Source organism: Alexandromys fortis, unplaced genomic scaffold (genome assembly GCF_014885135.2).
Source record: "Alexandromys fortis isolate MF-2015 unplaced genomic scaffold, M_Fortis_MF-2015_v1.1 scaffold_45, whole genome shotgun sequence".
In the NCBI taxonomy this organism is placed as follows: domain Eukaryota; kingdom Metazoa; phylum Chordata; class Mammalia; order Rodentia; family Cricetidae; genus Alexandromys; species Alexandromys fortis.
In genome coordinates, this window is record NW_026067926.1 from 9,824,554 (window position 1) to 9,841,824 (window position 17,271).

At 39.8% G+C, this 17,271-nt stretch overlaps 1 protein-coding gene across 13 annotated transcripts in view; it reads left to right on the top strand.

Annotated features, from left to right (window-relative positions):
* The window catches only part of Sox6 (SRY-box transcription factor 6), a 550,414-nt gene that overhangs the window by 250,833 nt on the left and 282,310 nt on the right, over positions 1-17,271 (top strand). For all 13 annotated transcript variants that reach the window (XM_050143185.1, XM_050143186.1, XM_050143179.1 and 10 more), the window contains one exon: positions 1,092-1,299. In XM_050143185.1, coding sequence (XP_049999142.1) covers positions 1,092-1,299 — 208 coding nt within the window. The remainder of the gene's footprint in view (positions 1-1,091; positions 1,300-17,271) is intronic.

Below are 17,271 nucleotides of genomic sequence, written 5' to 3' on the forward strand. Positions count from 1 at the left end.
CTTGGTTCTTAAATGTTTTTTTATTATTATTTTATTTTAAAATACGTGTATGTATGGGTTTGTGTGTGAGTTTGTAAGTATGAATGTGTAAATACAGTTGCACATAGAGACTGGAATTACAGAATTGTGAAATGAGGTTAGGACCCGGCCTCTGGTCCTCCCCAAAGGCAGCATGCACTGTTGACAGCTGAACCATCTCTCGATCTCTGAATCCTCAGTTCTGAATCAAAGATAACAAAACTATTTCCTTTTCAAAAAAACTCCCACGTGGTGTTTGTTTTTTAACCTAAGATTTGCTCCCCCCACCCCCCGCTGCAGCTGATAGATGGAGCCTACTAGCAGTTAGCAAACTTTTGTATACTGTGAAGTAATTTCTGTGCAAACATTTCTGCAATGAGCATTTTATTGTTAAACACAGTTTTAAAATGCCACGTGAGAAGCATGCTACAACGTGCTGGAACATCAGGGGCAAGCTGAGGAGTGGACGGGAGCTTCTGTGACTATGGACAAGCAATTGAAATAAGCAATTCCTACAAACCCCAGCGTGCAAAAATATTCAGATTGTTGGCTCTTTCAGAGGTTTAGATGTTTTATTTAAATTCCTAGTAATCAGTGAATGTTGGGCATGGAAACCAACTTCCATTGTTTCTAAATGAGAGAAAAACAATCTTTGTGTTTGGTCTGTGGGGAGAGTATTGCTAATAAGAAGACCCAATTGGGGAGAAAAACTTTATCAATTCTAATACTGGTTCACTGAACCTGAACATTCATAAACTCAAAGCATGAGTGAATGAAAAGCCAAAATGTCCAGTTTTGTTGTTTTATTATCTCAAAACCGAAGCAGCTTGAACCTGGGATTTAAGTTTAGTCACTTGGGTACTTAACTATTTTAGAGTTCCACACTGCTTAGCAGAAGAATAGTTTTTTTTTTAAATGAGTGTGTTACTTTATTTTATTGATATAGTTTATTTGATCCAGTGACCATCACATGCTATTAACCTTTAGTTAGGGACTTTATTTATTTATTTTGGAGTGGTTTTGAATGATATACACTAATAACTATTTTTTTAACTCTCATTTCATTTTTCTAGGAGTCAGAGAATAATAAGTTATGTTCCCTATATTCCTTCCGAAATACGTCTACCTCACCACATAAGCCTGACGAAGGGAGTCGGGAGCGCGAGATAATGAGCAGTGTTACTTTTGGAACCCCGGAACGCCGCAAAGGGAGCCTTGCCGACGTGGTGGATACGCTGAAGCAGAAGAAGCTGGAGGAGATGACTCGGTCGGAACAAGAGGGTATGTGGACTTCCCCTCTGGGCGTTTCTTCTGGCCATAGCAAAATGACCAGAATCCCAAGGGTGCAAGGTATCTAAGTGCCACAAGCTAGCAACAGTCACTCAGAGGTTACTATGGTGATAGCTGACCGAAGTCCATTAGCAGTGCTAAGCAGATAGCCCTGGGTTTCTCAAAACCTGTGCATTTTGCTTGATTTTTATAACACCCCAAGGATTTGAACTTATTTTAACCAACACCCTGAAAAAAGATAGCAAGGGAATTTTCTTAACTACAATTTTGGTGCTTTTTCTCTTGTTTCCTTTTGGCAGATAGTTTCTTTGTGATCCTATGTCCCATTTAAAAACCAAATGAACCTTCTTTTTCTAATGTATTTTTCCTGCCATTTTATGGCTGTTACACATTTTAAATTTTATGTTCACCTTGAATGTTGGAATAGACTGAAGAGGTGCTAATGACCCCTGAGGGTGGGGCTTTGATGTGGCACCTGCCGTAGCTGTCCTGCGCTCAATTTCTCGACAGGAGTCTTTGGTAGACTATTCAACAAAATGCTTTGTGTGGTTATTACAGTGACTGTGTGCATGCGTTCTTTATCTGTGTACTTCAGGCCTAACAGCCCTGGAGTTTTCACTTGTAAGTGAAATTTTGACCTCCAAGGCACTGTAGAGGAACTAGGATTTGGTGAGCTGGTAGTGCCCACCTAACTTAATTTTATTCCTGTAAAGATTTAAAGTTTGTCTTTAATTGATCTTGCTGATGTCCTTGTCATGTCAATCAGATTATTGGCATGTCCATAGATGCTTTTGATGACTCAGCGTTGCTCTGCGGTAACTTAGGAACTGCAGCCCTAACACCTGTTTAATTTCAAGTTCTTTAGTTTCTCTAAGTCACAGAATTCAAAAGTTGCTGTGGTCCTATGTTTGACATGGTAACTCAAACATTTTGAGAATTAACTCAGACAATGAATATAAAAGTCTCTTATAAGCTGCAAACTATGTGAATTTGAGACATCTCTGACAATTATCACATTATAAATGTCAATTATTCCACTGTACTTTAATGTAATGATGCCTATGGAGACCACTGAGGTAGTCAGGATGTTCATCTTTACAGTCGCTTCTCTTCATTTACAGACCTTTAGAGTTTTTGTGTTTGCCTGATGCATACATCCATATTTTTTTTTCAAGACAGGGTTTCTCTGTAGCTTTGGAGCCTGTCCTGGAACTCCCTTTGTAGACCAGGCTGGCCTCGAACTCACAGAGATCCACCTGCCTCTGCCTCCCGAGTGCTGGGATTAAAGGCATGTGCCACCACCGCCCGGCCACATACATCCATATGTATCTTTTTATACATTCATGTGTGATTGTGGCTTTTTTGTCACCTGTGGCTGTGCGTGCATGTGTGCTCAGATGCACTCACTGATTGCTTCTTCAACATTAGGTGACAAGCTGTTTCTTTCTTTCCAACTTGTTAGTAAGTTCTAGTATGTTTATCCCACTTATCTTTAGATTGTGAAATAAGACAATTGGCACATAATGGTCTTTATTTAAAACATGAACAGTGCTCCAGAGAGGCCAATGAACAATTATGGAGAACCTGTGATCATTAGTGTGTGAACTCTGTGCTGACTCTTCTGCTTTTCCAGAGTTTTATTTTCTCTGCCTCCCTCCAACAGTCTACTGAAGCCTATATTTTTCCTTCCTTAGAGACATGGTAAACTCAGAAAATAAAATACTAGACTTGGAGAGAAGTGAGTTATATTAAACAGCCAAATAATTTTTAAAATGTGATAAGGCAGAATGTGATTCATCACTAATATAGTAAAATAAATTTTAAGGTAGGACCCATCAATGCCATTCTAGTTTAGCATCTACAGTTTTAACGAGAACAGTGGGATAGAGAGTTGCCTGTTGTTGGTGTGATGACATTATAGTAGCCACAGTAGACTGTTGTTTTCACGCATCACTTAAGGACAAGCAAAAATTTCCATCTGACCGTAGGTGGGGGAAGGTTGCCTTTCCATCTGAGTTCTGTCAGCCCGTATCTCTTGGGGTCTGTGGACTCAATATTGAGATCTCTGATGCTAGATGCTATGCTATGCTCACAATGCATAAGACAGTAATCTCTTATTTTAAACAATTCATATTCTAGTAAAAGGTGTAAACATAAATTGAATGAAGTCTAGTTTGAAGTCTAACAGTGGCAGGTTCCATGGAAGCAGTACAGATAAAATGTTTGGGGTGTTTACAAGGAAGGAGGGTTCTATGGGGAATAACTCCTAACTAGTCGTGGAGAATGACAAGGTCTCTGTAGGTTGAATGCATGGGAGAGACATTTCAGCCTGAGGAACAGGCATTGCACTTAAAACAGCAATGAAAATTCCAACTTGAGTTGAATTTGTATGTGATATTTAAAGATGAAAAAACTAGCCCATGTTCAGATGGTGACAGGCTTTGCAGTTTGGGCTAAGGAATTCTAATGCTATATTGAAAACAATGGAGGAACTGCTGAGTGTTTTATCCTAGGAAGAAAAGGATTGGAACTTTCCTCAGAGAAAGTGAATCTGGCAGTTAGGTGTAGGGTGGATGGGAGCAGGGACAGGCATTAAGGACATTGTTCTAGGCTATAGCTGGTAGGTGCCTGAACCAAGCCAGCAGAAATGGGAAGAAGGGCTGCATACGGAGGTGGAATCAGGAGAGGCATTGAGAAGATGATGCATAAGTGTGAAAACCAAGAGGATGTCCAACTGGAGCTTGGTGGTAATACAATCAGTAAAAGAAATGAACACATATGGTTTGCAAATGGGAGCAAGGCATGGCTTCTAATTTTTATTGAGTTTTATAATTTTTTTAGTTTGAATCCCATTTTTAAGTGTGTGTGTGTGTTTGTGTGTGTGCATGTATGCACATACCCAAGTGTCTTTATACAACATACCTTCCTTAGTGACTGTGGGAAGGTTGGAGGGCAGCTTCAAGTGTCAGCCCTGACTTTGCACCCTATTGCAGGTAGTATTTCATATTGATTGTCACTGTGGATATCAGGCTAACTGCCCTAAAAGCTACCAAGAACTGTCCCGTCTCATCCTCTCTGGTTGCATAGGCATGCTGGGATTATAAATGCCCACCACTCTGTCCATCATTACATGGGTACCAGGATTGCAAACTCATGTCTTGGCACTCTTACAGTCAGCGCTATACCCACTCAGTCACCTCTTAAGTCCTGAATACTAATTCCAGTTATCTTCTGGTAGTAGAATAGAATGATATACTGGGAGAACAAAGAGATATAGAAAGATTACTAAAATGTAGGTTTGATTTCTGATTCTAAAATGAGTATAGCATAGGTCTCTGGAGGTCAAACAGTTATCCCAGCTTCTGCTTGACTTTGGCTCTTTAAAGACTCAGGTCCAGCCCCTCAGGTGAGACATGCCAACTTACGGGGCATGTAAGAGTTTTTCACATGTGTCATCTGTTTCTGCCTTATTTCTCCTTCGTGGTTTGAGGGTCATATTTTAGGATCAGCTGATTGACACGCCTGTATGGATTACATGATAAATGAAGACCTTTCTGGAATTATTCCCAAAGAATGCTTCGACTCTTTATCAAATTAAAAGCACCTTCCTTCTCATTCCTCTTAGTGAAGAAGCTCTTCTATATGAAGTTTATCCCTGTCCATTTTAAACCATTGCTCACATGATAAAACAGCAATGTTCCAGGCGGAGGCCTTCGTTCACTGTATTACTGTTCTCCCCGAGCCTTGCTCTGACTGGATTGCAGAGAATCTGATGAACAATGCCATTCTGTCAGAAGCACCCCCTCTAACAGTGACGCCGATGGGAAGATGAGCAGAGGGCCCACCTTTTGTGAGTTTAACTTTGATGTAGTGTCATAAGTAGACGAATGGGTGGTGGCAGGGAGGGAAAGGGCGAGAAGGTAAGCACGGGGTGGCTGAATGAATCAGAAGCTTCTTTATAAAAGCCTATTGCTACTGGTGGGGAGAGCACGCAGAAAGGCTTTGATTAATAGAGTCAGGTTAGAATGCTTCCAAGATAAAAGTCCTTCGGCTGTGATTCAATGATGAATTCTAGTTATCCTTGTGTCACCCATCTTGTTGCCAGCGTAACTGGGTCCTAACATAAGCGACAGTTGTCAGAAAATGAATACTTAAAAAGGACTTCTATATCTAAATACATATATTTAATCAGAGAGTCCTTTGGCTTCTGAAAATAAGTTGTCTAATGAGAATTTCATTTGAGCAGCTGCGACTGAGGAGGTCAACAGGCAGCGCTAGGAGAATATGGCCCAGCTGGTTAAATGTGGTGGCTGTCGTGATTTAAATGGTCAAGTGCTGCTTGTAATCCAGGACCGTCTGTTTGTGGAGGGAAGAGCGAGTGCTTCAGCATAATGTACAGCTGTTTAATCTCTCTTTAATAATAGAGTTCCAGTCACTGTCATGTCTTGTGTACCACACTACTAAGTATATGATCCCAGGCCCCTGGGATGGGTTGCAGTCAAGACTGGGAGTCACGTGAGGGACAAGGACACAACAGGAAAACTCTCGAGTGTCTGACAAGACTTTCTGGCTCTCTGCACTTTTCAAGACTCCCCTTTGGGTATTAATTACTGTTATCATGGGAAAGCAATGGTGCTTGGAATAAGGCAGAAGTATCAGAGTGGCTGAAGTCTTTGGAGAGCATGGAGAGCACACAGCGTAAGCAGGGTTCCATAGACATGACTGGGTCAGAGACTAGAGTATGAATTTGCTCCATTGAATGGTGTGCCTTAGACCATGAGGGTGATGCAAACACATAGATCCATCTTGTTGTGCTCACACACAAAGGGCAGTGAGCTTGGGCTTCTGGCAAGACAATATTCTCAAAGGATGCTGTAACTATTAGGAATACCAGAATGACTGTCTCTGTGCATAGCAGGCACACTGGTATCATTTACATTTCTAAGCAGTCATCTGGTCTGTGTTCCCACTGAAGTGTAGGGTATATGTTATATATTTCATTGTACTAAAGGTGCTGTCTAGTGTAGTTAAAATGATGAGAAAATTCAGCTTTGAAAGTCATATGTTAGATTGGGGTAGATCTGGATTTGAGTCCAAGATTCATGAAACTCATAAAAACACTACAAACTGCCACGCGGAGTTAGAGCTGGAGCTAAAGCAAGATACTGGAGTTTGTGGTCACTCAGCATTTATAACTTGAACTCCAGGGTGCACACCACTGAATTTTCCTCTGCTTTTTTTTTAAACCCTAAATGTGCATCATTATTTTTGTAGTTACTTTTCTATTGCTATGATAAAACACCATGACCAATGTGATAAAAGCAAGCATTTAATTTAGCTTGCAGTTTCAGACGGCTAGAGTCCATGATGGTGAAGTGAGGGAACGGCTGAGAGCTTACATCTTGATCTACAACCAGGAGGCAGAGATTACTAATTAGTCTGCCCCCTGGTGACACATCTTCAACAAAGTCACACCTCCCAATCCTTCCCAAACAGTCTCACTAACTGGGGACCAAGTATCCAAACACATGAGCCTATGGGGGTCAATCTCTTTGAAACCTCCAAAATTATAGTGTTGCTATTAAAATCAAGCTTTAGTCAGTCACTAAGTCACACGGGATACTGTGGCTACACAGGATAGCACTCAAATGGAGCCAGAGTTTTCCCATAGCCATGAGATCTTGCATGTGTGACTTAACTCTTCTGTTCTTCAGTTCCTTCATTTCATGAAGCTGGATTGTGGGGACTGGATATCACTTTTCTCATCACAACTATCATTGCTATTGTTATTGTAACTACGATTACAGTAGTTGTTATTTGAAGAAACTTTCGAAGAGAAATATAAAAAATCTCATTGCGTGCCACAGACGGTAGGAAATGTCCCAGGGTGTTAAGGGATTTAATATTTGGCGGCATTGGTGTTCTTGTGTTCTGGAAGAGCAATTCAGTTTTGCTGGCCTTTCAGGCCTTCTGGAAAAGCTGATACTAAAGTTTCCCACTGGAAACGAGTCTTCCCTGCTGTGAAATGTGGAATGCAGTGTTGTCAGCCACCGAGGTTGGTGGAGCCTTGGATGAGGTTTCAGACTCCTGTCAGGAACAATGTGTTCCTGCTGCAGTATAATCTATGAAATCCTGTGGTGCAATAATGAGAGCACCTTGACATCCAGGCCATGCTGTAGCAGCAAACAAGTTTAAGGCAGAATATATGAATATTAGGGTTTTACCCCTATTTTGATTGGTTGTTGAGGTCTTAACATCTCTAAACCTTTTCTGGTTTTCATTTGTGAGATTTATGTATAAAAACATAGTAAAAAGCCAGAGGGATGTGGCTTCATCAGTGAAGTGCTTGTCTCTCTAGCATGAAGGCGAGTGTTTGATCCCCAGATCCCACTTAAAAGAACTCTCCAGTACTGGGAGGTAGACAGGAGGATCCTGTGGGCTTGCCAGATTGCTGAGCTCCAGGTACAATCTCAAAAAATAAGTGGAGAGTGATTGAGGGAGACACCCCTAGATTTTAGGCCTCCTGTGCATGTATGGATGCATCCACACACATACATGTATGCATACATGTTATACACATGTACATGAACACATACACACAGAAAGGCTTTGATTACTCACTAAAGTCCCTGCAGAGTACCATCTCAAACATCTCAAGTGAACACTAAGATTTCACACTCTGCTCACAGTTTGGAGAGGAAGGGGTTGGGTAGTCAGAACAGTGCTGCTACGACTTCATTTAAATTCAGTTTTTCTTCTAAAATATATGTCCTCCTGATAATCCTTGTGTTTCTTGCTGCTACTTTGGACTATTTTGCGTAGGAATAATGCTTAGTATATTTCTGAGTTTAGGGGTATTTGCTTTCAAATTTTTGAAAATTGGTCATTTCCTTAATGTCACTCACTCTAGGAATCAGAGAATGAACAAGTGTTCTGAGACCTCAGACCTTTTGGAGAAATTGTGGCTAACTCTGTCTGCAGCTGTTTTGTGGCTCCCTTTACAGTCCAGGTAGCACGCTATTCAGTTAAACCCTCTCCTTAACTTCTCTCTGCTCGGCTTCTTCTTTGAAAAGATACTGTAGATTTCTTGGCCTGTTTCTAGCTCCTCATATTTAAAAGGTTTTTCCCCCTGGCTCTTTTCACTAATAATGTTAGCAGACATGGGTAATTGTTTCAGGTTTGTCTCTGAGTGACCAGGGAGGGGTGTTGAAGGTGCTCCAGGCATTCTGTTGTTTAGACAGAGGCAGCTCCCTATGGCTTTCTGGAGCCAGCCTCATTCTCCTCTCCCCTTTGCATTTGTGGATTTTGCATTTTCTCTTGAAAATCAATTACATGTTTTCAGCATTTAGTTGGAAGCTTCAAAAAAATAAGTAGGGGACAGTTTTGACTTTTATTATTTTCTTTATACATAAAAATGGAAATGAACAGATAAGAAAGTGGGTCATTTAAACATGGAGCTGATGCTTAGCTCATGAACAGGGACAAAGCTCATGGGCTCATGCTCTAGCTTGCTGGAGACAGCCATTTTCATGACTGCCTATGTGCTCTTCACCTGTGTACCTTTTGCCTTAGATGTGCCTGGACTTTGATGTTATCTTCTGTTTTGTTCTGAAATAAATTTGAATTAGTTTCTAAACAATATATTTAGTTTTGTTTGCTTTGGGATATTTTAAAATTGATGCCACCCTGTGGTTTTCTGAGACCTCTTTTGTGTACTCAATGACAATACTACATGACTATTTTTCTGTGTAGTGTAGGCATTTTCACTTTTGTATAATATTCCACACACTGCTCCATGGTATGGCATGTAACAGTCTATTCTCCCGGCTTCTGTCTCTAGATATTTGAAGATTTCGTAGTTGTCAGTAGTGCAGACAATAGTGTCAGGGAGGTCCCTATACTTGGCATGATGCACGTCCTCCCTGGAATCCCTTAGGGAGCAATGTTGACTGTGACAAATCGTGTGCTATTTTTTCACTTGCTTTAAAGCAGAGTTTGATTTCTGTCTCTCTTTCTCTCTCCCTCTGCCCCTCTCTGTGCATGTGTTCTCTGAAAGCTTTAGCTGTCTAGAACTCTTGGGTCCATCTTCCTCAAATGTTCATTAGTGTATATATGTATGTATAAAAATATATAATATATACATTTCATTAATCACTAACAATTTCTGGAAACTCAACAAGAGTCTCGAGGGGGCTTTTCTGCAACTTTCTTTTCATTGTGTCATAATAGAATGTTTTCAGTCCTTTCAACAATGGCCAAACACAGGTTCCTTGTTCTCCTGCTGAACTGTTCTTACTGGATTTGTTAGGAAACATGCTGTTCCCCTTTTGATCTTCTTTACTGATGTTTCCATCTTATGATGTGGTTTTAGGATTAGAGTTAACTCCTGACCTCTAATTATCTTGGGTTCACAACCTTCATATCTTTCTGAAATACTTTAAATTAAAAACTACAAGCCTTTGATTATTGTTCTATCCTATCATTTCTACTGAAACAGAAATTATTTTAGCCAATTGACATGCTTGGTGGAAATCTTTGCCTCTCTCTTGAGTGTCATAGACATGTAATTCCAGCTACTTAGAAGGCTGAGGCAGGAAGGCCACAAGTATAAGGCCATTCTGGGCTACATAGTAAGTTTAAAACCATCCTGAACAGTGCTATCTCAACATAAGTCAAGGAAAAAGAGAGCCAGGCATATAACTCAGCATCTGTGTGCTTGCATTGCATACATGAGGAGTCTAGGTTCAATTCTTAGCCATTTAAAAAGGTTTAAGAATTCTTTCAGGAGAATGGAAAGATGGCTCAGTGGTTCATATTCACAACACCAGCTAGTTGGAGGCCTGTCTATCCTCCTAGTCCTCTGGAGGTGGAGGATCCCATGCTGGCTAGCCAGACTAGCCAAATCTATGAACTTTGGGTTCAAGTGAGACTTTGCTTCAATATTTATAGTGAAGACTGGTAGAGAAAGAGGCTCAAAGACAACCTCTGATCTCCACAAGTTTATATACATACTCATATATGTGAATATGTATTTACCAGGCATGCATGCACACTCCAGTAAAAATAAAAAAAAGAGAAATTCTTTCAGATATTGGCCTGGACTTGATATGCATTCTTTCATGACCCTTAGTAACTTACTTCATGGTATCAAGTAATTAACTAATTGATTTAAATCTACTATTTAAATTTATAAAATGATGCTGGCCTAGATAATTATTAAAGGATAAATTCTAAAATTCTATGTCATAGTGATTTTTTTTTCAAAAAAATATCATATCTAAACTTCAGAGTCCACTAATCAGGGTGCCTCTCGCCCAAACTGTTTTCAAAATAAATCACTCAATTCAACCAATCTCATGACTCCTTTTCTTTTATTCTTGAAAGTGTTCGTTATTATCTCTTCTTTTTGATCCTGTAATATTTATGAAGTGAGAGATAAAAGCAGCTATGCAGTTTTGATGTCTGAAGAAGACATTGTCCAATGAAGTACTTACAAAGCCATGGCTTCAAGGCCCTAGCTTAGCACTGAATTATCTGTGGCACTGAAATGTATGCACTTTCTTAGTTGATGTCTTGAGAGCTTATGTGTGAGGTGCCCCACACAAGTCCAGGCAAGTCCTCCACATGAAATCAGAGGAAGCAGACTGTCCACTACCACTTGGAGTGCTAAAGTTAGAGGCTTATGGGTTTGCACAACTGCTCACAGATAATGAATATGTTAAAAACAAGTAAATATAGATAGATTATTAGAAAAAAATGATGAAGATATACTAAATAGTTATAAAACTATGACAAAACATTGAATTGTGCTGAGAAATGCCATAGCATGAACAACAGCAAAATCAGTCACACCAATGAATGCAAACAAGGGTCAAGGGAAGTCTTAAGGTAGGCCCTTTAATCCTAGCAGTTGGTACACAAAGGTAGGCAGATCTCTGAGTTTGAGGCCATCCTGGTCTCCAGAGAGAGTTCCAGGACAGGTTCCAAAGCTAAAGAGAAACCTTGTTGAGAGAGAGAGAGAGAGAGAGAGAGAGAGAGAGAGAGAGAGAGAATAAACTGTGTGCACTAAAATTCCATTTCACTTCAGAATGAAATTTATTTAAATGTTTTTATTTATCCATTCATTTTTAGTTAATTACTGTGTGTATGGCTGTGAACATGTGTGCGATGTGTGGAGGTAAGAGGATAACTTCTTTTAGGAGTTCTCTCTCTTCTTCCACATTATTTCTGAGGTTCTGTTTCTTCTGCTGTTTCTGCACAGCATATTCCAGGCTAAGTAGCTAGCCAGCTTCCAGCTGGTCTGCTGTCTCTGCCTTCCATCTCTCTAGGAATGCTGGGATTACAGATGCATGCCCCATATCCACATCTAGCTTTTTATGTGGGTCTCTCTTCATCAAGTTTGTCCACCAAGCACTTTTACCCTTGAGTGATTGCCCTCAATTGGGCCTTTTTAAAGGATGAACCTATAGATCCCTTTGCCTGGCTTCTGTTTACTCAGATTTCAGTTCTGGGTAGGCCTGGATGACTCGGTGGATAAAAGAGCTCACTGCCAAACTTGATGATCTGAGTTCAACCCCCAGTACCAATATGGTAGAACGAGAGAAATGATTCCTTTGGAGTGTCCTTTAACCTCCACATATGTCATGACTTGTGTGCCACTTACACCCACACACAGTTAAATAAAATAGAAAATATCAAAACAAAAATAGTCACTTCCTTGGAGAAGTCTCATATGCCTTCAATCCTATTCTCCAGGTCTAAAGGAGATCACAACCACACTGCTTTTCCTTTCCTTTTCTTTCATTCTTTTGTTTGGGGTGGGGTGGAGATAGCGTCTTACTTAGCTCAGGATGGTCTCAAACTTTCCTTGAACTGATTCGGACTCTTCTGCCTTCACTCCCAAGTACTAGGGTTAAAGCTGTCTGCCATCACATCTGGTTTTATGTTGTATGTGTGTTGGGGGTCTCTGGATTCGGGCTTCATGGATGCTATGTAAAAAGTCTGCCAGCTAGGCTCCATTCCCAGCTCCACAATCCCTCTTGGACATATTTGTGTACTTTTCATAGCTTCACTACCTTGTGACTTCCTTGTCTTCTGTATTGCGTCTCATTTCATTTAGATGGAGAGTCAACCAGGACTGGTCCAGGGCTGTTTCCCAGTACTTACAACTCTTAATAAATGTTTATTGATTTAAAAAACAAGTGTAAACTTGTTAAATTATAGTGAATATTGCCTCCAGTTTTTACTTCTGCCTCCTCTATCTTTGCATTTACCCCACCCTCAGAGTTAAGCTTCTATGTATAACTTTAGTGCTACTGCATTCGGATCAATAGAGAGAAAACAATCTCTGTAATGACATCATTTCCCCCTTCTTTTTAGGTGTAGAAGATCTGTTTTAAAAGTCATTCTGTCAATCTGATTTTGGTATGATGTCATTTTCCATCATCCGTTGGATTGGAGTTGTCCTCTCTCTTCTGAATCCATAGCCATTAGTCCTCAGTTTAGCCTTGTGTAGACTCATAATCAAACGGTTCTAAGTTCACCACAGGTGTATGAAGTCATAAGTCTTCCCATGCAATCACATCATGACAACATATGAATTTACTGTCTCCCTAAGTGTTGATGCTCCACCTTTTGCCTGCTGTGGCATCAGCCTCAGGGATAAGGTGTGCTCTTCTTGCCTGGTGGAAAACAGCTTCTGGGATATTTTTCCAGACTAGATTTTTTTTCTAATACTTCATCAGTGTTGCTGTGAATATAAGTAGTTCCTATTTTTTCCTTAGTATGAATTTGCAACACATTTCTCAGATCAAGTAAATCTGCCCAGGTTTCAGTGGGGCAATATCACAAACTCCATGAACTCTTATAAAACATCACTTTTTGGCTGAAAGCAAATTTCCATTTCTCTAGCATCAATGTCCAGAATGGCTGCTGTGTTAGGTAGTGGTTTTGGTTAGAATTTGATAAAAGTTGCTGCACTATGCTGTGGAATCACTGCGCCATTTTGCTTTTCCATTAGTCCTAGTGGAGTGACTCAGTTTCTCTGCATCTTCGTCAATAGTCGGCTTCCTCACTTTCCTTTTAGACATCCAATGCGTATGTTATTCCATTTCATGGTGAATTAATGTGTATTTTTTATGGCTAGTGATATCCATTGTATGTGCTGTTTGTCATCTGTTGTCATGAAATATCTTTGTTGGTGAAACATCTTTCAGGACCTTTGGTTCTTTTGTACAAAATCAGATATTCTTTCCCTTTTGTGTTTGGCTACTTTTTGTTGTTCTAAGTAATAGGCCTACATTAGAGATATGGGTTGGAAGTACCTTCTCCCAGTCTTTAGCTTGTCTTCTCATGTGCCCACATAGCTGCAAGTTTGGAGTCTTAATGAGGTCTGGATGAACAATTCTTTGCTTTATAAATCATACTTTTGATATAAGTTTTTAGAACAACTTGCCAAGTCATGGATTTTAAACATTGCCTTCTACTTTTTTTTTCCCTGAAGGATGTATAGAGCATAGTTTACTTTTAAGTCCATATATAATTTGGAGACAACTTTTGTATAAGGTGTGGGATTTAAGTCAGAACTCACTTTTACGTTTTTAGCTAATGGATAGTTACTTCCTCTGTTGAAAAAGGCTTGTCTGCCTCTATTGATTCATACTGTAAATGACAGAATTGGCTACGTAGGAAGCCCCTATGAGTCATGAACAAAAGAACACAGCAAAACGATGGCAGCTGTAGCAATGGTTAGAACAGAAATTATCTGGAGCTGATGACTCATCAGTTACAGGATAAGATCAATAGAAATCAATCACAGTTCTCTACAGCAGTAGGGACATGTCTTAGTCCTTACAGACTGCTACAACAAAGTGTTGCAAACTGGGAAACTTACAAAAAACAGAGACCTATTTCTCACATGCCAGAGTCTAGGAATCCCAAGACCAAGGTGTTAGGAGAACTGGTGTCTGGGATACTCCCTTCTTCTTAGTTTGGTACTTTGCCGCTGTGTCTTCGTGTATCTTTAAGAACAAGCAAGCACACATAGGCCTTTTCCGTAGGCCCACTAGCTTCACTCACAGCCCGCACACCAAATCCTACCTCTTAATATCACCACACTGGGGATTCGATTTTAGCATGTGGGCGTGGGAGGGCAAAAACATTTAGGCTGTAGTAATGCTTGAAACTGAAATTAAAAACAAAAATTATTGCAGTTTCTCTCAATAAAGTAAAAATTTTTGGTATGCACTTATCACATTGTACAGAACCCATATGCAGAAATTGCAAAATGTTCATAAAAAGTAGCAACCTAAATTTAAAAGGAGAATATGATATTCATATATTCATATACTCGAAAACTTACTGTGTTGAAGATGTCAGTTCTCCCACAAATGACCTGCATATTTAATGTGGTTCCTATTAAAATCTGGTAAGACCTAGTAAGTAATAGTACATCATCATATTTGAATTTTTTATGGACAAACTTATAGGCAAGTCCAACCTTTCAATGCTGCAACATATAGTCATTTCACAAGGTTCATTTCTAAGAACTGTGCAATCAAGTTATGAAATAGATTATTAAAATCTCATAACTTTTAAAGAAAATTTATGATTTTGTTTTGGACCAAATTCACAGCTGTCTTTGACTGCGTGTGGCCATGATCATATAATTTTGTAAGGCATTTATTAAGTTCTTTCAAATGGTATTGTAGTGAACCAAGGTGGGAGAGGTAAAAGTAGGGAAAGTAGGAAATGAAAATAAATTATCTATCTATCTATCTATCTATCTATCTATCTATCTATCTATCTATCTATCCATGTTTGTGTGTATATGGCTTATAGTTAGGAAGGAAAACATGACCTGAGTAAAGGCTGTCCATGCTGTAATAGAAGGTGCTGTCAGTGTTCCCTGAGGACAGAAGGGAACTGTTGTTTTGTCTCAGGCTAGAAAAGCCCTTAAATGATTTGAGTTGAATTTTGAGTAACTGCAAGATGATTATCCTGAACAAGGGATAGATTGGGACCCACGGGAGAGCAGAAATGTACATGCAAAGTCAGTAGTATGAATGAGCTTCTCAAGAACTGTGTTGTGGCTAATTCAGGCGATCTGAATGTGAGGAAAAATAGGTTGAAGGCATACTAAAAGGATTGAATTTGGTCATTTGGTGCTGGAAAGCAGATGAGAACTTTTAAGTAGGGTGATGAGAGACAGATTGGATTTTTTTTTAAAGAAAAGTAACTTTGTTGGCATCCCGACCATCAGTTGCACAAAGGTAATGTGCAGGGCAGTGAGGAACAGTCTGTTATAGGCTCTTGTATGACCTAGGCATGTACTGATAACAGCTAAAGCACCAGCAGAGAACATATGGGAACTAGCTTTTAGAGACGTAGTTGAAGTTGCTAATTGGCTGTGGTATATGAAGTTGGAGAGACAACTGGAAAGGAGATTTGAGGCTATTGAGATGGTCCATCTACTACGGATGACAAATTTCAGGGAAAGGTTTGGGTTTAGATGTACTGAGTTTGAGTATTCTCTCTGTGGATAGAAAAGAAAAAATATTAGTCTGTTTGGATGCTCACCTTCCTAGACCTGGATGGAGGGGGGAGGACCTTGAACTTCCCACAGGGCAGGGAACCCTGACTGCTCTTAGGACTGGAGAGGGAGGGAGAGAGGGAGTGAGGGTAGTGGGAGGGAAATAGGAGGAGGTGGAAATTTTTAATAAATAAATAACCAAAACAAAAAAGAAAAAGAAAAATATACCCAGCATGCAGACGTACAAGGGACTATCCAAGAAATTAAAAGAGGAGTACCCTCTGGAGCCCCTTGCCTCTTATTGCCATGGACTGAACTCTTTTTGTAGTGAAGTCATTTTTGAAGGGTCACAGTCCTTGATGATACAGGACAGTCACTACCCCTAGCCCGTTAGTGCTATCAAATGAAGCAGTAGATACAAGATGAACAAAGATACTGACTGTGTAGCTGGCATACTGCTTTATATTAAACTTTTTATAAGTCAAAAATACCCTTGAGGAAAAAACAGTACGCTAATGACATAGTGGTTATATAGCTCCAGGTGTTATATGCTCCACACAACTGCATGTGGCAATGACAGACTTGGGAACTTGTAGGACAGTGGATTTGTTTATGCCAGGATCACTATAATACCTGATAAAGGAGCTTATGACAGCTTGTTCAATATAGTGATATGAGTTTTTAACTCCATTATCATCTGGTACCTCGGTGGTAATGCATTCTGCATTTGACCAAAGCATCATAACATGGCCTATGATAATGAAACACTATAGAATTACCTTTAAACAGGGTAATACACTTCCATGATCAAAGTGTTCAAATAATTGTTCGTAGATTTGAGTAGTTGGGTGAAAATACTAGCTGCGAGGGAGCTAGGTCAAGGTGTATAGACATGAATTTCCCATTTGATTACTTGTTCTGTAGGTTTGCATTTTCATGTAGCTTAACAGTCAAACTGATGTCATAGCTTAAAGACAAATGAAGCCTGAGTCTGCCTTAATGGTCTAATGACTGGTTGGAGTGCTGGTGTTAGGGACTTGTCAAGGAAGACACACTGTCAAAGCAAAGAAGAAAAGTTGCTGTTTGATTTCAAATGTATTCATCTGGATTCCAATTTTATTTCAGTTCTGTACTTTCCTCAAAGATATAACCACAGGTTACAACATGACCTTTATGGTGCTTAAGAAATAGCACTGGTTGATGAAGCTATACTTACTACAGAAAACAAAGCCCACCATCACAGGACTCAGCATTAAGAAGATAGACATTTAATTACCAAAGGAAATTCTGTATTATTATACAGTCAACTCTAGGGGTGCGGAGGTGACCTGGCCAGAAGTGAATTTCACAGTGTCTAGGTGAACAGCCTCAGGTTTCTCTGGTGATGAACTTGAGTTTTCGTCAGCCCCACTCACTCTGCCATTCCTGCTGTT